Genomic DNA, 21,804 nt, shown 5'->3' with positions numbered 1-21,804 from the left:
AGTAAAAAAAGATACATTTAATCAGGTTGGTTGAGAATGGAGATGGATATTTTTTTCTCCAATTTAATTATGTGGAGGAGACAATGTAGGGCTTGTTTGGTTGTAGTTTCATTTCTTGTTTTTAGTTTTTAAAAATATGAGCATTTTAATAATTATTTTTGTTTCTTTCCTCAACAAAAAAAATTAAAAACTATTTTTGTTTTTCGCTGAGGTTGCCCATTTATTTCAAAACATAAATAAAGTATTATTTTATCATTTTTTAATGATAAAATACAAAATAAATGTTGAAAATAAATTAACGTTACATTTTTAAATATTTAATTAAAAAATTAATTTTTATTTAAAACTTTCACTCTTTAAATTTAAAATGGTATTGAACTTTATTAAGAAGGGAAAAAAAGCGTTACCAATCCAACTCGTAATTGTAATAATAGTCCTAGCTCTTGCCCTACTAGACCCCTCTCAAAATTTGGTCATTTGTTTTTTTCTTTTGTGTTTTCAGAAAAATATATATAATATAATAGTAACTAACCAAGTTCCAGTGATAAATTCAACAAAATAAATAAGGAAAAGAGAAGAAACGATACACTGATTTAGAGTGGTTCGATCAACGTAATCTACATCCATTGTGACGATCCATCCATTTCATTCATATCACCAAGAGCAACAACAAATACATGAAGTATTCTCAACAACAACGAGCAGAAAATTATAGCAGAAAAATCCCCTAAAACAACATACCTCTCTCACTCACCATCCATGGAATTGATACAAAAGAGAGAAGAAGTACCAAAGAGATTTTTGCAAGAGAATACCCACTGAAGCTCTTTGTTTTAGCACCTCACACGCTCAAGGTAAGAGGAATTCCCTCATTCGGCACCCCAAGAAGAGAAAAAACAACAACAACAACCACCTTTTGTTGTTTTGTTTTAACTCATGATGATAGTGCCTAAAAAATGACCACCCATAAAAAAGTCCAACCCAAGTATATTATTTTCAGCACACAAAAATGGGCCCAAATTGAACCCATAGCCCAACAAATCTTCACCTTGCTGCAAAAAAAATCCAGCTCGCTAAGAACTCCACCTTGGTTCAAGAATGAATGAATGTAACACCACTTATTTTCTGATCCTGAAGGCCACTGTTTAGCCTGCTTCAATTAGAAGCAGGTTCATGCATTTATCAAATTTTCTACTTCGTAAACGCATCAGCAATATTATCTTTAGTAGAAATCTTCTCAAGAACCATAGTTTTCTAATAGATAATTTGAAGTGTGGTGCCAAAGTTTTTACTACCTTTGAATCTATCATATTAAACATGTTCAATAGCTTTGAAATATACCCATTCTGAGACAAAAACAAAGATTTAACCTTCCAATCTCTTGAGATTTCAATGCCCAATATCTTCTTTGCTGTCCACCTTCAACTAATTCTGAGCTCAACTCCACCTTCAACTTATCTATCTCTACTTTATCCCTGCAAGCTATAAGCATATCATCAACATAAAGTAGCAAATAAAGTTTGGTTGCACGTCGTACCTCTTTAAAATACACACAATGATCAAACATACTTCTTTTAAACCCCTTAGACAATACAAAACTATCAAATCTCTTGTACCATTGTCTAGGAGATTGTTTAAGTCCAAAAGGGACTTCTTTAACAAACATATTTTGTCTTCTTCACATTTTATCTCAAAACCTCGTGGTTGCTTCATATATATTTCTTCCTCAAGTTCACCATGAAAAAACGCAGTTTTGACATCCATTTGCTCAAGGTAAAGATCAAAGTGGGTAGTCAAAGCTAATATCACCCTTATCGATGTATGTCTGACAACTGGTGAAAATATTTCATTATAATCTTCTCATTCTTTTTTGTGTGTATTCCCTTGCTACTAGTCTGGCCTTAAACCTCATCTCATCGTCATCTATCAGTTCAGGTTTACGTTTGTAGATCTATTTACAAGATACAAGTCTTTTACCTTTTGGTTTGCTAACAAGCTCCCAAGTCTTGTTTTTGTTTAATGAATCAATTTCTTCCTTCATAGCTTGCTCCCATTTTTCACTATCATTGTATTTTATAGCTTCAATGTAGGTGTATGGCTCAAGTTCTGCAAGTTCATCAGTAACTGCTAGTGCATAGGCAACAAGGTCTGCTTCATCATATTTTGCTGGCGGTCTGATGGTTCTTCTCACCCTATCTCTGGCGAGGTTATAATCACTCAAATCAGTCTGCCCAGTCCCCTGTGCTTCTGATTCCCGATCACTGCCATCATCCTCATAAATCTACTAAGTACTAACTTCTGGTTCAGTACTTGTTGATGTGCTTGGTATGTTGTTAGAAGTGACTTGCCTTTTGATTGAAGTGGGCTCTACCTCAATCTCAAATGTGTCTAAGCCTTGAGATGTTTCCTCTATTGATGTTTTTGATTTTGAGTATGACATACTTCATTCATCAAACTTAACGTCTCTACTTATTATACATTTGCTTCTATTCGATTCCAAACACCACAGTTTGTAACCCTTTACTCCTTCTGGATAGCCTATAAAGATACACTTTAAGGCTCTAGGTTCAAGCTTGCCTTGATTTATGTGAGCATATGCAGTACATCCAAAAGCTCTCAAGTGAGAAATGTTTGGTTTTATTCCACTCCACATCTCCTCAGGCGTTTTGAATTCAACAGTTGATGAAGGTGTTCTATTTATCAAATAACGCGTTGTGGCTGTTGCTTCTCCCCAAAACGACTTGGGCAAGTTTGATTGGGATAACAAATACCTTACCCTTTCCAAAATGGTTCTATTCATACGTTCAGCAAGGTCATTTTGTTGAGTGTTACCAACTATTAAGTGTCTAGCAATACCATGCTTCGAACAAAGTTCATTAAACTCTCGATTTACAAACTTAAGTTCTCTATCAGTCCTGATTTTCTTCACTTTCTTCCCAGTATGATGCTGAACCAAAGTAAGCTAATCCTTCAACTTTAACACTGTCTCACCTTTATGCTTCAAAAAATAAAGTCATACTTTTCTGCTATAGTCATCCACAATGGATATAAAGTACTTGGCTCCTCCATGAGTACTCACATTTGTTGGCCCCTATAAGTCTGCATGAATATAATCAAGCATTTCTTTCGTGCAATGTGTTCCCTTTGTGAATTTTACCCTTGTAGACTTGCCAAAGATGCAATGTTCACAAGTAGGAAAATCATCCACTTGCTTCAAGATTAAAATCCCTTGATTACTCAACTCTTTCATGCCTCCAAACGTGTATGCCACAGTTTTGTAGCTCTGACATTTATATCCACATCATCAGAGACAAGTGAGAGATTTCCTGACACTGTTTGACTACTCAGCACATAAAGCCCATTTTTTAGCTTTCTCTTTAGCTTCAATAGTGAGCCTTTATATATTTTCATCTCACCATTTGCTATCTTGCTGGTATAGCCAAGCGTATCTAAAGTTCTAAGAGAGATAAAGTTTCTTTTTAAGTCAGGGACATATCTCACATCAATCAAAATTTTCACCAAATTATCATGAAGTCTCAGTCTCACCGTGCCAATCCCTTTGATCTCATAGATCTGATTGTTACCAAGGTAAACTTTTCCAGCCTGCAACGGTTTAAAGTTACTTAAGTATTCCTTGGAAGGTGTCATATGAAAAAGACAACCTGAGTCCAAAACCCAATCATCTAACCATTCATTCCCTAAAACCAACAAAACCTCACCTGATTCGTAACCATCCAATACATTTGCTGAACTCTCCCCCTCGGTCTTTTCCTGGTTAGACTGTTTGTTCTTTCCCAAGGACAATTTTTCTTAAAATGCACTTCTTTCTGACAATTGTGACACTTCTTATTTTTGGCTCTCGATTTTGACCATGATTTCCCTATCTACTTGCTGTAATTTTTCTTCTTTGCTCAGCCCTGAGTATACCGTGCTTCACTGTCCTTCTTCTCTAGCTTGATCTCAAGTTCTTTTGATTTCAAAGCATTCAGAACTATCTCCATATCCAAGTTGTCTCTTCAGTACTTAATTGTTGTATTGATTTCTCTATATGAATCGGATAGTGAATTTAACAAAATTACTACTTGATTTTCATCCGACATGTTTTCTCCAATATTGAAGCTAAATCAAAGACAATTTTATTAACTCATCTAAATTTGCATCCAATGGTTTTGAAGGATCCATCCTAAAACCAAAGAATTTCTCCTTGAGATATATCTTGTTCGGCAAAGACTTGACAAGATATAACTTATCTAACTTTTCCCATATCTCTAAGGCTGTGGTGGCATCATCAACCTGTCGTAAAACATTATCCGACAAATACAAAATCAATGTACTAAAGGCTAAATCAAGCATTTCTTCCTTCTCTTATTCCTTCAATTCAGCGGGGTGCTTATTTGGATCATCAAGAGATTGTGCAACCTTTTGTTGCACTAAAAGCGCTCTCATCTTCTTTTCCATAATCCAAAATCATCTTTACTGTCAAATTTCTCTAGTTGAAACTTAGTAGTCATTTTCAAGATTCACCAATAAAAATCTTTCCAAATTTTTCTGATAAATGCTTGCTGTAAAAATACTCAAACGAGGCTCTGATACCACTTGTTGGGTGAATCCAACTTACGCTAACAACATTAAAAATTTAAGAAAAATATATAATAGCAACTAACTAAGTTCCAACGATAAATTCAACAAAATAAATGAGGTAAAGAGAAGAAACGACACATTGATTTATAGTGGTTCGATCAACGTGATCTACATCCACTATGACGACTCATCCATTCCATTCATATCACCAAGAGCAATAACAAATACATGGAGTATTCTCAACAACAATGAGCAGAAAATTACAGTAGAAAAATCCGCTAAAACAACATACCTCTCTCACTCACCATCAATGAAGTTGATACAAAAGAGAGAAGAAGTACCAAAGAGATTTTTGCAAGAGAATGCCCACTAAACCTCTTTGTTTTAGCACCTCACACGCACAAGGGAAGAAGAATTCCCCCCTTCTGCTATTGCTCTTCGGCACCCCAAGAAGAGAAAACCAAAAAAAAAAAAAACAGCCACTTTGTTGTTTTGTTTTAACTCATAATGATAGTGCCCTAGAAAATACCACCCACAAAAAGGTCCAGGCCAAGTATATTGTTTTCAGCACATAAAAATGAGCCTAAATTGAACCCATGACCCAACATTTTTTTTTTCGTTATGTTTATTAATATATACTTTGTATTGTTATATGGTATATAATATATATCTTTTTAAAAAGTCATACAGGTAATAGCTCTTTTCCAACCCTTTTCTGACGAATGTTGTATAATATATAGTTTTTAATATGCTCTACGCGATGATAAACATATACTCGTCCAATGTTATATAAAAATATTAAGTTATATATATACTTTGAAGTATATGATGCATATATCCAAAATATACTCCATATACCTATACAAAATATATACCCAGTATATACTCAATAACAACACAACATAGACCCCACAAAATAGGTCATCCTTCTTATTCTTTGAAAAAAAAAAAAAAAAAACTCTAGGTTTTCATTTTTCCCCCTTTCTCAAGTAGCCGCCCTCCCAGTATTCCCAACCGTCGACCCTCCCCTCGTCGACAACGACCTCTTAAATACTGTAACATCCCGATGACTTATTTAACCACAAAAATCGACGACCAAGGAACCCCAATGACGATCCATCACGATGTGACAAAGAGATTCGATAGTGCATCTCCCCGATGATTAAGATCTGCAGCTATTTCCTCCTTCGACGACCCTACAGTAACGACATTGCAACCCAAGTTGACTATGGACGGCGATCTACAGCAACCTACGACGCCTGAACCAAATCTGCAATCTCTAACGATGCTCCATGAATAGCATCCCACGAACCTGCGGGACACCGTATGTCTATGATCAATAGCTAGCAGCTCAAGAAGCCAACAACTCGAACGAAAACACCCATTTGCAACAACCTGTTACAGCACAACTCTCCTACAGTAGTGCGTATTGATCTCAACAACATGACCTGACGGTAGGAGCCCCTACGACGATGCAACCCGATGACAGTAAACCCTAGGTTGGCAGATGATCTTCTATTTAGTGGCTTGCCTTGTGCTACAACATCTAGTCGACGACGACCCACGTACAGCGACGCGTGACAACAACCGCTGCAGCTAGTAGCGAACTTCTCTAATGTGGCTCACCTTGTAGCTGACATCCAGATCTTTGACAACTTGATCTGTAACCTCGAGCTCGATTTGCAGCAATAGAGAGGGGACGGTGGAGGAAGTGAGAGAAAGAGAGAGAGGTATGTGAGTTTTCACTCGGAGAGAGAAAGAGACTAGAGTTTCAACAATTTGGGAATGAATAAAATTGGTTGTTTTCTTTCTTTGTAAATTGTTTATTTTTTTTATTAAAAATATGTTAATATAGGTAGTTTGGTAATTTTCATATGGGCTCCATCACAAGCCAAGCCCTATTTAGACAAATCTGTAAATATTAATCTAATAATGATCTTTTGTGTAACTACATCAAGAAAAAGTGTCTCGTATCTCTCATCAAGAGGTGGAACCTCCGGCAACAAAAAATTATTGGAGGAGATTGCTGTAAAGTGATTAATAATTTTATATAGAAAATACTTGGTTCCTTACATATATATGATTTGACCAACGGTCACTATCGATGGTTTAACAACGGCAGATAAATGCAAAAATAGACTTTTATTTTTATTTTTTTAAATAATGAACTTCAATGGTGGTCAAGTTCCTAATTTTATACTTTTGGAAGTAGGAGAGAAACCTAAAAATATTCCGTGAGGGACACTATTAAGATCCTGTATCTAATTATTTTAGATAACAGCCACATTTTGGCGGGGAGATTTCACCAACTATTAAGATTCGGAATGCGAATATGCGTGCTTTGGAAGAAGAAGATTCGTTTCACTAATTCGCATCTCCTCTCTCATATTCTTTTTCTCCTCCATCTTCCTGCTCCCAACCTCCCCTGATCCTCCTCAATCTCGCCTGAAACCGCTGCCAGCTCACCTGAATCTCGCCGCTGATCCCTCCTCCTCCTCTCCGCCGCCGCGTCTCAATGTCTTCGCCAGTATCTTCTTTCAGGTTATCTCTTATTACCACCGGAATCATGTTCAGGGTTGTACTCACGAGTCAAGTTCCTAATTTGAGTGAAGTTCCTAATTTTACCCCTTTTTTTATTTTTTTTATTTCTTCGATCTGTTACCCTTTTCAACGTCGAATCCTTTCTCGGTTATTGTTGTTTTCGTGCGTTGCTCTTGAAATGTCGAATTTTGGAGACGCCGTTTTGTCCAACTGCGTGGTGTGCGAATGGGTATTTTTGTAATGCCGGTAAGGTGTTTGATAATATTCTTCGTGATTGATTCTGTCCATCCTGCTTCCAAATTAAGATGGCAATAACCAAAAAGTCTGAACAGTAAGCATGAGTATGGTTTAACTTTGATTAAATTACAAGTTTGATACTTGAACTTTCATGTTTGGTCAATTAAAGGTTTCTAATAGCTACTTGGACTTGTAAGGTTGTGTCTATTTGGTTCCGGTGAGTGTTTCTGGAATTTTGATTTTGTATCTAATAAGTTTAAATTGCACTCTTAATCCCATTAGTTTAATATTTACCTGACATGCTGGTTGAATAATTTAAGAATGATATGATGATCTGATTTCTAGCAAACTAAGATATTCGGTGATGTAAGCATGAACTATTAGATACAAAATTGAAAGTTTAGAGATGTACGAGAATCTTTTTAAAATATAGGAACTTTTTATTATTTAAATTTTCGAATTGTCGGATGTTCACTGATTCTTATACATATCACCTAAAACTTCTCCTGAGTATTAACTCTTCTCCTGAGTATTAACTTTTGTGGTACACAAGCACAAAGATATACACAGCTATTATTACCACCAACTTACGTGATATACCAAAAATTGGATCCCACTGTTCATAAAGATAAATACTTCGCAATTTAATTAGAAGAAACTTCATTTCTCTCTCTTTAAAAATAAATCTATCTGCCCCTCATCAGCAAGCTTATTGAATTGAGCTGTACTTGATTAAGCAATGGTTTCCTGAAAGAAGTAAGGTCACATAGGCAGTGGAAAAAGTTGGTTGGCTGCCAATTTTCTTTTCTTCTTACCCAAAGCGCAAAGCGCGTGCAACTCAATGGGTTTCCTTTTGTATTTAATTTTTGGAATGTTTATGTCCTCAAACGAAGATTTGATTTTGAAGTGAGTTAATTTGTTAATGTTTATAGCAACTGTAAGTAACTGTGATTTCCACTTGTGCAGTTCAATATAGAAGTTTGCACTGGACACACTTGTTTTGTCTAATGCCAGCAGATTCTTGCTGGCACTGAAAATGATTCAGCTTATTACTGAAACTCTGATGAGTCCCCAGAATAAATCAACCTCTAGTAGAGCCCTTGAAGGTCTGCACGGGGTTAAGGTTGTGCCTGATTCACATTTTGCATTGGAAAAAACTACACGCGATGGAGATTTTTCTCTGTCGAGTTGTGGAAGTTCTGTTATAGGTGCGAATCAGCCATTGATAATGCAGTAAGTGAACATATAAACTGGATCTGCTACTCGAGTCTGATTGCCACCAGCTTTAACAACTACACATAATAGAGTGAAGAACAAAATGTCACCATACCATGGTATTAACAGCTTTTTTCCATGATCTTCAGATGGGTATGGGAGCAAAGACCAGCCTGCTTGAGACCTGTTGGGGGTTGTATACAAGGTATAGTCTTGAAAATGCTTCTCCTTCACTGTATGTTTTCCTGGAATGAGATTTGTTATATGGCATTTTTTTAATATTGGGGGATTGGGGGCTCACTTCTTAGATTATATACTCATACTCATGGCCACTCTCATCCTCTTGTAAGCTTCACCAACCCCAAAGCCAGCTCCAACAGACAGAGTGTTTTTAGTTATCAAGTTTTCGATCTCGAACATCCCAACTCCATACTACCAGAATAGGATACATCTTGGGGGTCCGTTCTTTGGCATTAGCTGTAAATTATTCCTAGATATTTATTGCTTTTTAATTTATTGGTAGGTGATCAGACTCTTGCAGAGAGGGTGGCGAACGTTCTTACCTCACTACCTTTTATTGCTCTTGGAATCCAAGCACCAAGGTAACGACTGCCGAAAGTTTTCTTGCAACAATAGATGCATCTGTCCAGGTGTTTGTCTGATTATTTGTCTTATACTTTGAACACAGGAAGAATTTTTCAATGAAGTTATATGCTAATTCATTAATTGGAGTAGGAGTTGCCTCAAGTTTATATCATTCTTCCAGAGGAAAATTGAGACAATACCTAAGATGGGCTGACTATACAATGATAGCTACAGCCACAGTAGTAAGTTAAAAATGAATTTGTTTATTAAAATAAGGCATAAAACTTGATAATGTGGGCTATGAAAATTTTTACTCTAGTGTCCAGGATAATGTTTGTTATGCTGATGGTCATCGTACGGTATCTCTGAATATCAATGCTACCAAATAAAAAGACAATTATGCTTCAACTTGTGAAGTTTTGAGTTTTCAATGATTTATTGTGTCTTTGCTTAATTTAAAAGTACCAAAGACGTTTGTTAATAATATTTCTGTTTTCTGTAGTTATATTTACTGATTTGCGATGCAAGATTCTTGGATTTTCTTATGTCTCACTTGATGTTTCAGTAGTAGTTTCCAAAAGCCAAACTTTCAATTCTAGAAACCATCTTGCAGTGTCTGACAGGAGCTCTCAGAAACGACAACCCGAAGTTGTTGATGGCTGCATCTGCATTTCTACTGCCTGTTAGGCCTTTTATGGTTTCTGCTGTTCACACTGGGGTGATGGAGGTAACTTTTTTGGTGCTGGTTTTTATCTATTACTCATTCCTTTGCATGATTCATTGGTCAATAGGAGTTGGTTCTGTATATTTCTGCAGTCAATTGGCAGCATTATATAAAAAGACTTATAGATGAAGTTGCATTTAAAAAATATTACTAGTAATTACTGTCTTTTTGCTCACATGGGTCAATAGGAGCTGGTTCTGTATATTTCTGATGTCAATTGGCAGCATTATATAAAAAGACTTATGGATGAAGTTGCATTTATCAAATATTACTAAGAATTACTGTCTGTTTGCTCACGTGGGGTAATAGCTTTAGAAGGAGGAATGAGTTCAAACAATTGTGGCCACTAGTGTAGAATTTAAAATTCTACCCGTTTTCTTGACAACTAAATATAGTAGGGTTAAATGGTTGTCCTATAAGATTAGTTGGAATGTGCTCAAGGAGGTCTAAACATTCATAGATATCAAAAGAAAAATTACTATTCATTTATCTAATTGCATGGTTTTAGACGTTGCAATCATAACTACGCATGATATATCTAGAAACTCTGTTCAAGTTGGCATGTTCCTTAAAATTTTATTCACCAACTATATACGGTTTAGATTTTGACAAATACAATACTAGTGGTTTGTTGATATAATTTATAATTTCATTTTTATAACTCAGGTAATATTTGCAAAAAGAGCTTTGAAAGATCCAGATTTAAGGATGGCTCACAATGTCCATAAGATGTCAACACTTTTGGGTGGTGTGCTTTTCATTGCTGATGATGCTTTGCCCAAAACTCCATTTCTTCATGCAGCTTGGCACCTTGCTGCTGCTGTTGGTGTTGGAACCTGCAATAAGCTTCTTGAGTAATTGTTCATAGCACACACATTAATTTGTCGACATCTCGGTCTTGCTTTCTCAAAGAGCAGCATTATACGCTCGAAAGATTGTCTCTCCTGATTCATATGCATTCGTGATCCAGGTTCGATGAATGATCGCTTTAATCTATTAGATTAGTTTCCCGCATAAATTATTGTTCCCTCAGAATTGTAACTTAAAACAAGAATAGATATGTCAAATAGTTTCGATTGGAGAAGCAATATTGTTTATGATTAATGAAGAAAGAAAACGAAAGAAGTACTTTTAGCTTGATTAGATGTGAAATATTTAGTGAATTGTGAGCTTTAGATTGAATTTTTTAAAAATCACTTTACTATTATCAAAGAAAAAATTACTATTCATTTATAAGATTAGTTATGCTTTTATCATAGGTGGCAACATGAGGTGTACGTAAGCTGGTCGGGACATTCACGGATATAAAAATAATAATAAATCATTCAACTTTAACGATTTGGGCCTCATCATTTGAGAGTTATGTATGACTTTTCTATCTATTTTTCATTTTTTTTGGTTCTTTTATTATTATTATTATTATTAGTATTATTATTATTATCTCATTCTAATCATTTTATACTTTTTCATTTTTTCTTGAATGCATAAAATATTGGGATGTACTAATCTCCCCGTGAAAAAGTAAATCTCTAAGTATATTATGTTTAATTCTTTATATTTTTTAGATTCATCATTTTTATAAATTTTGTCATTTTGAGTAAAAATATTGTTGAACTCAACTGATACTACTAAAAAATTTCCCATAATTTCTCATGGAAGGAAATGAGATTTTTGAGAAAAGGGGTTGGGAACCATCGAAAGACTAGCAACCAAATCAATGGTCAACCCATAACATAGAATCCATGACGTATTTTTTAATATATGTAAATTGTTTATCATATTTGTATGTATATTAAAAAATAATAAAATAAATAAAATTGGATATCAAAATGGATAAAAAATAAAATAGGTTTGTATTTACTTTTAATATTTTTGTTTTTATTTGAAAATAAAGTTACAAATACAAAAGAACATATAAAAAGGTAACAAATAAAATCTAATTATAATATTGATTAAATTACAAAATAATTATTTAGCTATTTGAAAATATACTTGCAAACAAAATAAAAAATATCAAAATAAAATAAACAAATATTCTTTCTTATTTTAGAAATAAAATAGATAATATTATATATAATTGTTTAAATACAAATTTTATTGGTTTGAAGAGAGAGAAGAAAGTGAAATTAAGAAAAGAAAGTGAAGATGTCAAATATAAATCTAGCCTAGCTCAACAGGTATATATCCTGACTAAAAAATTGTGGGTTTGAACTTAAACCCGTACCTATGTTGTACCAAAAAAGAAAGTTAGGATTTAAAAAAGAATTAAATAACAATGAAAAAAATGAAGAAATTAAATTTGAAGGAAGAAACAGGAAATAAAAATGAGAATGAGAAGGAGAGAAGTGAAGATGTAAATAACAGTGTAGAAAAATAAATAAATAATCACATAATTAATAGGAGAAAGAATGGCCATTAAACAGAGAGAGAAAGTGAGATAAGATGGAGTAATATTATCAAAATATGTGGGCTCTACAAAAAAGTATATACACTTTTATTTATATAATAATAAAACCACTTCACACGTGGCACACCTTAATGGAGGTAGTATGTAAAATTTCAATCTTGGGGAGGACTAGAAATTTTCCCAATTAAGGAAGTCATTGAAGGGTGACTGAGACATCAGCAACATCGATTAAAAAAAAAAAGAAAGAAACATTAACAACGATACATCATATTTAATTTAGTCAAGAAACCTTCCAATTATGTTAAGATTATTTAGAACCATTTTCCAAACCTAAGGAGTAAAATGTCTCTTTTGAAACCTTAAATGCTACATAGACACCAAATTAAAATCTCATAGACCAAAAGTGTATTTTGTCCAATATAATATAACTTGTTCTCCAATAACATCCATATTAATGCAAACCATTGATCTACATCTAATTGTTAGTAGGTGTTGATGCCCTTTTTTGAGTAGGGTGACACATCAGTGTCACAAACTTGGACCGATGTGGTGCTCAACTAACTATTCTATTAATGCTTAAGTTAGTACTACATCAGAACTAGTGTCAAGTTCAGCTTAAATTGGATGGCAAGAAACTGCCTATCTTTTATAAGAAAAAAATCTTGAGAATCAACACGCTACTACTGCAAATGTTATACCTATCATTTAACAGATTTTTCGCAGGCTATTAGAAGATCCTCTAATAGTAGAATCGTCTTAACGAATGTTGACAGATTTTTACTATTGGTCAATATGTTCCCTAGGTCGGAGCGGAGTTGAGCTCTACTCGCCTTATCACTAATCTTTTCTCCTCGTCTTTCGGGTGTTCGAGCAGAAATCCAGATACACATCTAAGTAGGCTTCGAGCAGAAATCCAAATACACATCTAAGTAGGCATCCGTTTACACTTGCATACGAGCTCTTGACAGTTACATGCATCCGTTTCTCCAATATGGCACTTTGAGAGATTATGGGGAGCTTCAAGAATCTCAATAGTAAAAGTAAACTAAAAATCTTTTGGACAAGAGGTATATAAGCAATTGAAAAAGTCCTTTACACTTGAATGTTCTGTAATTATAACAATAGAGACATAAAAAAACATGGAAGGGAAAGGGAACAATGATACTAAATGGCAATAAAAGAAAAAAAGAATATGATTGATATCTAACAAAAATACACACACTTCTACAGTATTCATTTGCACTCTTCTACCTAAAAACCTACCACAATTTTGGAAAACAAAGAAAACCAAAACTATTGTTGTGAACAGAAGAGAAAAGTGTCTTCTGCAGCTTGTTAGATACAGCAGCTGCAATTCAAATGTAGAACAAAAACAATGCTTCAGCCAAAACCCTAAAACCTCTCAACCGACATAGAACTGTGGTCGTCCCGAATCAATCTTTGTGGCATCGAATACCAAAAAAGATGCAACTCCCCCCACAGAACCTATTTTCAGAAAGAACCAGATCAATGTGACCCCCTACTACAAATTCTTGAAGATCCCGAATCAATGTGTGCCCTCTCGGCCGTGTGTCGAAAGGGGAAAAAATGAAAGAATTACAAAAGAAAAAGGAGGGTTAGCAGCTTTCTGTGTTTGACAACATTACATTTCCAAGGGTATTAGACATCATCAAGTCTCCCGCTTCGAAAATCAAGGGGCTTGTCACGATCTTGTATCGTTTGATTTGTTGGTATGACACATGCAATCTGGACAAGGGAAGGTGTATATCGAGTCGTTCGGTCTTTTGAGCTCAAATCCCTTGGAATCGCTATGACTCCGCATGTTCAACATTTGTCTTTTGAAACTCTTCCATCTGGAAAAAAAGAAAACAGGAAAAGACAAGATTAGCCATGTGTACATGAATGAAAACAGCATAGATAGATGGAAATCATTCATTTTCTAGAAAAAAGGAAGATAGATTCATACTTTTAGATGAGAGGTTTCATTCATGATCAAGTCTCAACCCAAGTGTGCTATTATTAACCAGAAAGATGAACAAAACTAAAAATCATATTTGTTAAGGCCTTGCCTTACTTACTCATATGCGTCCTCAACTTAATAAAAACAATTTAGGCGTAAAGCAATTTAGGAACGCCGTGAGAATTTATTAAATTGCAAATGGAGATCTTTGGATTTGAAACTAGGCAATTCAACTATGATAACATCATTTTCTCATCCTATGAGGAAGTAATTTCAAGACCTCCACTGTGGGAGACTGGGAGTCCCATTGCAACCAAGAGTACCAGAACGGTAGCTGCGGCTGCGGTTTTGCATTCTAGTGTACCAAAGCAACATCTTAAATAGTCAGGGGTGGAGATAGCTGAAGTGAAGCCTCTTGATGGATATCTTGTGAATAGAGTTGGAAGACCGTTTGTTGGTCTATAATTACAAAGATGGGGAAATTTCAGAAGGGGTTGCTCCCTTTTGATCATTGGTGACTTGACCATTTTGTTAGGGCCCCAATTATGAAGACTTACTCTAGAAGGGGTAGAAAGGGAATTGTTATCGGGGCAAATGTGTAATTGGGGGAAAAACCGTTTTGTAGAGTGGGACCAGCAATAGAACAGTGGGTGGTAGAAAAGGGGAAGGAGGGGGGCTAGAAGATAATTAGCTTGGTTGTGAGTGCAAGGAAGTTGTTAGGGAGAGATCACCCACCCTCCCGAATTGGTGGGGTACCTGTATTGCCTCTGGGCTTTTCTTATTCCTATTATCAATTCCAAAAGTGAGGAGATACCTCACACATTTCTCCATCAAGACAGGAAACAAGAGTTTGATTGCATGAGACGCTGGGTCATATTCATGTAGGTCTTTCCTTGAGACCTCAAAAAGTTGAAATTCTTTGATTCTTTATCTCTTTGTCTCTCGCTCTCGTTTGGTGTAAATTTTCTACTTACTTTTGCTGCTATAGCCTATCTTCTCTCCTTGCTCAGTGGAAGTGTTTTATATAATTTCCATTGGATGGGGGAGATTTCTCAATAAACGAAAAGTTTCTCCCAAAAAAAAAAGTGAAATTCTTCATCTTGTCATCTTCATGAGTTCTTACAATTTTTGCCTTACTTGGAGAGTTTTGAAATGACAGGTTCTGGAAGGTTTCCAGGCCTCTCGATATTTGTAACTTAATCTTAGTTCAACACATATTAAAAGCTATGCTAATCAGACTTAGACTAATGAGATTGGGATTAGTAACACATACCCAATGTTAGGGTTGTCAAAAAGTAATGCTAACTTCCGCTTGTCCGGCCTGATTGTTTTCGAGTGTCCGTTGTACAAGTATCTTCTATGGCCCATCAAAAAATGAGGGAAGTTGCCACCCTGTGTTGTCACAAACACCTCACTGTGGAGACAAACAGTATAGTCTATAGCAGCCATCCTGGAAGAAAAATTCTGAAAACAAGAACTCATGTCAATAAAAGACGAATAAAGCAAGTCCCCAATCAAATATAAAAATGTAAAACAAATAACTGTGAATACAAAATCACAAAACCTTGAATGGAGAAAGTTCTTCAGGCGATGCCAGCATATCCTTTGTAAGTAGATTTGGAAACATCTCCAAAAGCGGGGCCATATTTCTCTCAGCATCGTATATCTTTCCAGATGCCAAGTAAATAAATGTGCTTCTGTCAAAGCCCATTCCCCTAAGCATCAAACCCACCTGTTGAATGTAAGAATTAGATGCATAAACAAGACACTGCAAGCTATAGAGAATTGAAAATGCTAGTGAAGCATCATGACGAATAGCAGGAAAAAATGCAAAAGCAGAAACTGCAAGCACCTCTAAAGGAGTCATTGGACATTTCCCGTTGGTCCTTATGGCACCAGGACGTATAACCCTGCCAGGTTTTGTGAATTTCCCTTTCCATCCTTTTTCTCTGGCTGCTTTCATGTCTTCCAACTCTTTATGACCACCATCAAAAATACAACACGAGAATGCAACCATATCCTGGCACATGATGTTAACCATGTTTGAAAGTGGAAGAAGGCAACTAAACTGGCAACCTTGTCGTAAGATCATTTATGGGATGAAAGTACACTCAATAAAAAAAATAATAATAAAAAAAAATACCTCCTCAAAGCGAAGATGAACAGAAATATACTTGCCGCCATTGCTGGCACTGCGTTCTCTCATCCTAGCGACCAAAATCTCCCCCAACGTTAATATGGGGGTAGAGAACCTCAGCGCTTTATAATTTGCTAAGCATCGAAGTCGTTGAACAATAGGAGGAGCATCAAATGACAATCGATTTGCAAAAGGTGAAATTCTTATAACCCTGTAACAATGAACTCCAAATTATTTCAACAATTAAGATTAAATTATTCACAGCATGAATACCAGCAGATTGGGACCCACCAGACATTACACAATGGCGTACTCCACCTATTCTATGGAAAGAGTTCTTTAAATTGTTTCTTTAAATTGTTTTAAAAAGTTGTATTCGAAAGAAAATTCTTAGTCTACTCATAAGGCATACATTATTGTTCACTTGTTCCTACAATTAACCACCAGTATGTTTTTTATTATTATTATTATTTTTCTTTTTTTTTAGAACCGGGAATCGGACCTTTGCTCCCCCATACTAAGGGCACCTGCGCCTGCCCCGAGGCTCGGACCCGAGATAAATCAAGGGTTTTGGATATTGAACTCATCAGAAAATTCGAACTTGAGACCTTTAAGCCAGTATGACTAAGAGACCCAAGCCCAAACCCTTGCCAACTGGGCTGCCTCTTGGGGACATTCACCACCCATATTCTTCATTGTTCTTAAGAACAGCTACAAGTTTATTTCAAGTTAATTGCAATTTTAAGAACATCTCAACTAGCATATGAAGATCACATAGAAAATATGATGGGGGAAAAATCCCTTCCACAAAAATTCAACCATGCATGTCTGTGATTGTCAAGAAACCACAAGCTAATAGTTAGACCATAGACCACTCACAGTTCTTCAAGTAATCTTGGGAGCACCGTATCCCTATAATATTGAATGGACGACCATGCCTTTATTCTGAAGTTGTAGACATTAGTCATGTTGTGGTCAAAGCGTTCCATTATGTATTCCGGAATCTTGTTTACAATGCGTACATCGTTCTCTAAGGTCTTGATAAAATATTCCTCATCATATATTTCGCTGAATTTGCTGAACAAGAAAATCCAAAGTTAAATAAATCAGCCTTGAAATAATAATGCATTGTGCAAATCAATACGCAACATGTCTATCAAAGGCAAGCCATAGTAGTCACTAGTCAGCCACAGCACTGCCCCCGGCATAATTTTTAAATGAAGCAACATGCACCTGATAGCACCTAATAGAATCAGAAATTTATTACACACACAAGTCATTAGCTACAAATAGCATCTAATAAACAATGTCATCAGCTTCCAATTTAACAAATGTTTATCCCACCTCAGAAGAAAGGAAACTGTTGACTTGTTTTCTATGGTAGTAACTACATAGGAGCTAATAAACAAATAGCTTTCTTGATCCAATGATTAAAAGGCTAGCAATGACAAAGATCTCCTTATAACTTAATGGTTGTAAGTATCATCAATCCCAGCAATAGTTATAATGTATGAAACTAATAAATAATACTATATAAGACTTGCGTTATTCCTATTGTGACATGCAAAATAACTTCAATTGTAACTTAAATGAATGCTTATTGAGCTTTTATTTCTTTTCTTTTCTGCTTGCTTTTCCTCAAGATATTAAACATAGCTAAAGAAACCTTAATGTGATTCAGAAGGACATAAACAATACAAAAATATTGCATAAATTGAGCAAGTATGAAGAAAAGAAATGCCCAACGGAAAAGATACACCAATATCATAAATATTAAATACACTCCTAACTACTTCTCTTTATTTATTTCACCAAAGTTGAAGCATATATTTAAAAAATTCTATAGCAACAAAGTTCTCATATTCATAAAATAAATTTCTATGTTATTGACATATGCTCGACAACTTAACAAAAGTTTAAGGCATTAGCCTTTTCTTAGCACCTTAACATCAAGCAAGGACAACAGTGTTAAGATTTGTAGTACAAAATAAAATGTGGACAGACCTGGGATCTCTCCAAATGCTGTGAAAATGAAAATTGGGGATTACAAGTGTTGCATTAAGATAGCCAGCCACAGCAACTGCATTGCAAATCTACAATACGTAGATAACAGTAACAACACAAAATGAGTATAAGCATTGTTTACAGAGAGAGCTATTTCTTAGAGAACAATACTTTCACGGGGTCAGCATAGGATTGATTTAAAGAAAGAAAGAAATTAAAGAAGAGGTCAAAGAACCAACTGATGTTCTCTGCTGATTTAGACCACCATTTGCCTCAACATAAATATATCCATTTGACTCAGGTAGGCCTATAAAACATAACAGAAAACCACACATGAAATTGTAAAGAATAAATGAAACAGAAATTTGAATAAAAATTAGTACAAAAATTAAAATCATAGGGCAAGTGAATAATTTGTTAGAAAAATGCAACAATTCTGAATAAGAAAGGGTGTAACAAGAGGAGGTAATAAGAAATTAGCCAAGACAAAGTTCAACAACAGAACACCACAATATTTTAAACTAAGACAAAGTTCAACAACAGCATCTCATCAGAATAATATACAATCTCTCATAAAAAGTTATATGCGATGAGTGTTTGAAAATAGAGTACAGTTGTCATAATAAATTATCTCAACAGCTGGTAAGAGGACAAAGGTAGACGAAGGTAGTGAGCAGAAAATGTAGTAATACTGCAAATAGCAGAGTAACTTTGTAAGATTCTGATAGTGATATCAACACAGAAGGAACAGGAACTCAATTGGAGATGCCGCCACCTCCCAAAGTGGCTTTGAGACTAACCTCAAGCTCAGAAACTGAGGACCTTTGGCATAAAGTGATTTCTATAATTAAAATGTAATGGTAAATGGGATTTCCTTGAAATTTATTTTAAAATCATTCAAAAGTTTCCTACCTCCTGAAGAATTGCTGATGCATGGTCTCCACTGACCACCTTTATAGGAGTGTTTCCATATTGTTGATATCTGCAATTATTTTGTGTATTTAATGTCAACTAGAGAGTAGCAGAAAAGGCATTGACATATAACATTTAGATCATAACATCTTAAGAGAAAAAAGAAACACACGTTTTTTCACAAAAAAAAAACCACCAAAAGGTCAAGGAATAAAGATATAAAAAATAAAAAAAATAAAAAACATCAATTTCCAAAGAAAACTCTCTTCAGAAGATTTAAAAAGTGCAGATATAAGAAAGGAATTAAAGAATTTCTTTAATTGCACGCCAACCATAAGTGGTGAGACCCATAAGAAAAAAAAGCCAAGTTTGCACACTTCCAAAGTAACTCGAAATTTTGATCATTTTCCACAAAATATCCTAAAGTTCAATAGATTTCAGACCAATAACCAATTTTTTTATCCAACTTTCATCAATAGAAGATAGGATTCAGACTTCTGTTCATCTATGTTGGAGAAAACAGCCTCGCCTGAATATTTTCAGGATATATCATCTAACAGAAGCCTAGTTTCTTTTTTCACACTCAAATAACATATCCTTTACAACTCCACCCAAGCTGTCGATAACGTGATGCAGTCATTTCATACTTTCTAGTCAAGTGATAAGCTTACAGCAGATGGTTGTTTGAAATCAAAATTTGCCCTGGCTAAATTAAAATTCCAGGATCAGAAGTATGTAAGAAATAGAGTTATCAACTTTCTAATTTCAAGAAAGTCCCTCATTGGAAATCACACTTGGGAGTTTTTAGCCCCGGATAGAAAGATGACAAAACCAAAACAGAGAACACATTTCTTTCCCATAATTTCAAGAAAATACCCTAAACAAAACAAAAGAATTCAATTCTTGTGCATCAGTCATTGCCAGGGCAAGTGCAAAATACCGCATTCGTTAAGCATGCAATCTCCAATAAAAGACCAACTATATATGATTCCAAACTAAGAACAGTAGATCAAGAAAAGATAGCACAGCCATCGGAGAAGAAGCTCAAGAAAGCCAAATCAACCAATCCCAAGAAACAAATCAAATTTAAATCTGAAATCTCGCAAATTCTTCTACCCACTACTCAGAAATGGAGAGAAGCGACAACACCCACGTAGCGATTCCGATGAATTCGTTAAAATTGGGCAAACGCAAATCAACCCCACACCCAAGAAACCAAATACAGAGAGAGAAATACGAACCGCATCAGCGGAAGAGTTGTCAGCATCCATCTCGGGACGAAGCTTGGCAAGGAGTTGGGGACTTCGATAAACAGAGCCAGGAGCAGGGCGGTGCTTGATGACTGGAACGACATCGAAGGAGACAGTGCCCATATAAAGAAGCATACCGGAGATGTAGATAAGAGGGGCGAAAAGGAAGATCCCTTGGCGACGGAGTAGAACGGAGAGGATGAGCCAAGCGAGGCGCTGGGGAAAGGTCCGCCCCGGTTGCTGAACTGGAGTGAACCGGCCGCCCTTGGACCGAGAGTGCCGCAGCCGAGGGGAGCGGAGAGGCGACGGCGGCGGTGACGGGGTAGAGTGGCCACTGCTCGGCAGCCGATTATATGGGTGCATTTGGTACCCCCCCCAATTTCCACTAATCTACATCACATCGATCAAAAATTGGGAAGTCCCACGACTTAAACAAACAGATTTCTCTGCGAAAAAGGGCAATACAGAGAGAAAGAGAGAGACCCTTTTGTTCTTGATTCGAGAAGAAACACGTGCTGTGATGGAGGATGTTTGAAGGGAAGAACAAGGACGAGGGACGGCGAAATGGAAGAGCTTCGTATTCTCAGAAGAGCTATTTTGGGTTTTCGAAGAAAAGGATTTTGGTTTTTGGTTCCAATTTCCAAAGGGAAGAGAATTACAATTACTTGTTGTCTAAATCTCCTTTTGCTTTCTGTTTCTTCTGCTGCTGTTTTTCTCAATTAAAAATCCTTCCCTTTTCCCATTATCATTAAATTTTCTAATCCACTTTCTTAACAAAGTGTGTTATGTTTAACCCTTTTTTTCTTCTTTCTTCTTTCTTCTTCTTTTTCTTTCCATGGAAGAACATTTGACAATCTATGATATCATCGCTTCTTGTTTGTTCTTTTGAGATTTTTGTTATTTTTAATATTATATAAATATAATTCCAAAAAGAATTCTCCAAACTAGATTATTACAAGATGGATCTTGTTCTTTTGATCAAACAAAAATTAAGACTTAATTTTCTTTGTTTATTACAATAAAAAAAATTATATGTGTACACCAAACTTAATAGTTTTATAGTTAGTTGATGTATGATCTCAAAAAATTCATTGACTTTTCTTTTTAAAAGATCCAACATTGTAAAGAACAATACAATTAAAAATTTTAGAATAAAATATAGTTTTGATCAGAGAGGTATCTTAACCACTTGAGCTATATTCGGTTTGGCTTGATAGGTTAAAAATGCTAAAATTTGAGTAAGAAATTAAT

General features: G+C 35.4%; 2 protein-coding genes across 2 annotated transcripts; one reads left to right on the top strand and one right to left on the bottom strand.

The window, feature by feature from the left end:
- The first annotated feature begins 6,839 nt into the window (after window positions 1-6,839).
- LOC111020074 (uncharacterized) lies at window positions 6,840-11,026 on the top strand. The gene is made up of 7 exons (XM_022296636.2): window positions 6,840-7,122; window positions 8,326-8,592; window positions 8,724-8,779; window positions 9,098-9,176; window positions 9,263-9,401; window positions 9,773-9,886; window positions 10,550-11,026. Exons 2-7 carry the CDS (start codon window positions 8,396-8,398, stop codon window positions 10,739-10,741), a joined length of 777 nt encoding a protein of 258 aa, XP_022152328.1. The 5' UTR covers window positions 6,840-7,122; window positions 8,326-8,395; the 3' UTR covers window positions 10,742-11,026.
- A 2,439-nt stretch (window positions 11,027-13,465) lies between these two features.
- Window positions 13,466-21,277, bottom strand: LOC111020073 (protein ESMERALDA 1). Its single transcript, XM_022296635.2, has 10 exons — window positions 20,545-21,277; window positions 19,304-19,373; window positions 18,631-18,698; window positions 18,392-18,480; window positions 17,267-17,464; window positions 16,394-16,598; window positions 16,103-16,270; window positions 15,815-15,982; window positions 15,524-15,714; window positions 13,466-14,143 (listed from the first exon to the last, which is right to left on the bottom strand). The coding sequence occupies exons 1-10, from the start codon at window positions 20,914-20,916 to the stop codon at window positions 13,993-13,995; spliced, it is 1,680 nt and encodes a 559-aa protein (XP_022152327.1). The 5' UTR covers window positions 20,917-21,277; the 3' UTR covers window positions 13,466-13,992.
- Between the last annotated feature and the right edge of the window lie 527 nt (window positions 21,278-21,804).

Source organism: Momordica charantia (assembly GCF_013281855.1).
Source record: "Momordica charantia cultivar OHB3-1 chromosome 4 unlocalized genomic scaffold, Mcharantia_2.0 BLBB01000004.1, whole genome shotgun sequence".
Classification (NCBI taxonomy): Eukaryota; Viridiplantae; Streptophyta; class Magnoliopsida; order Cucurbitales; family Cucurbitaceae; genus Momordica; species Momordica charantia.
Note: the sequence above shows the minus strand (reverse complement) of the source record. Positions and strands in the feature narration are given on the sequence as shown.

Excerpts from the sequence above, each read along its gene's own strand:
- LOC111020074 (XM_022296636.2), top strand. The coding sequence starts at position 8,396 with ATGATTCAGCTTATTACTGAAACTCTGATGAGTCCCCAGAATAAATCA. Across the intron at positions 8,780-9,097 it reads TGTTGGGGGTTGTATACAAG|GTGATCAGACTCTTGCAGAG; the intron begins GTATAGTCTTGA and ends ATTTATTGGTAG. Across the intron at positions 9,887-10,549 it reads TTCACACTGGGGTGATGGAG|GTAATATTTGCAAAAAGAGC; the intron begins GTAACTTTTTTG and ends TTTATAACTCAG.
- LOC111020073 (XM_022296635.2), bottom strand. The coding sequence starts at position 20,916 with ATGCACCCATATAATCGGCTGCCGAGCAGTGGCCACTCTACCCCGTCA. Across the intron at positions 19,374-20,544 it reads ACAACTCTTCCGCTGATGCG|ATATCAACAATATGGAAACA; the intron begins GTTCGTATTTCT and ends AAATAATTGCAG. Across the intron at positions 18,699-19,303 it reads CATCAGCAATTCTTCAGGAG|GCCTACCTGAGTCAAATGGA; the intron begins GTAGGAAACTTT and ends TATGTTTTATAG.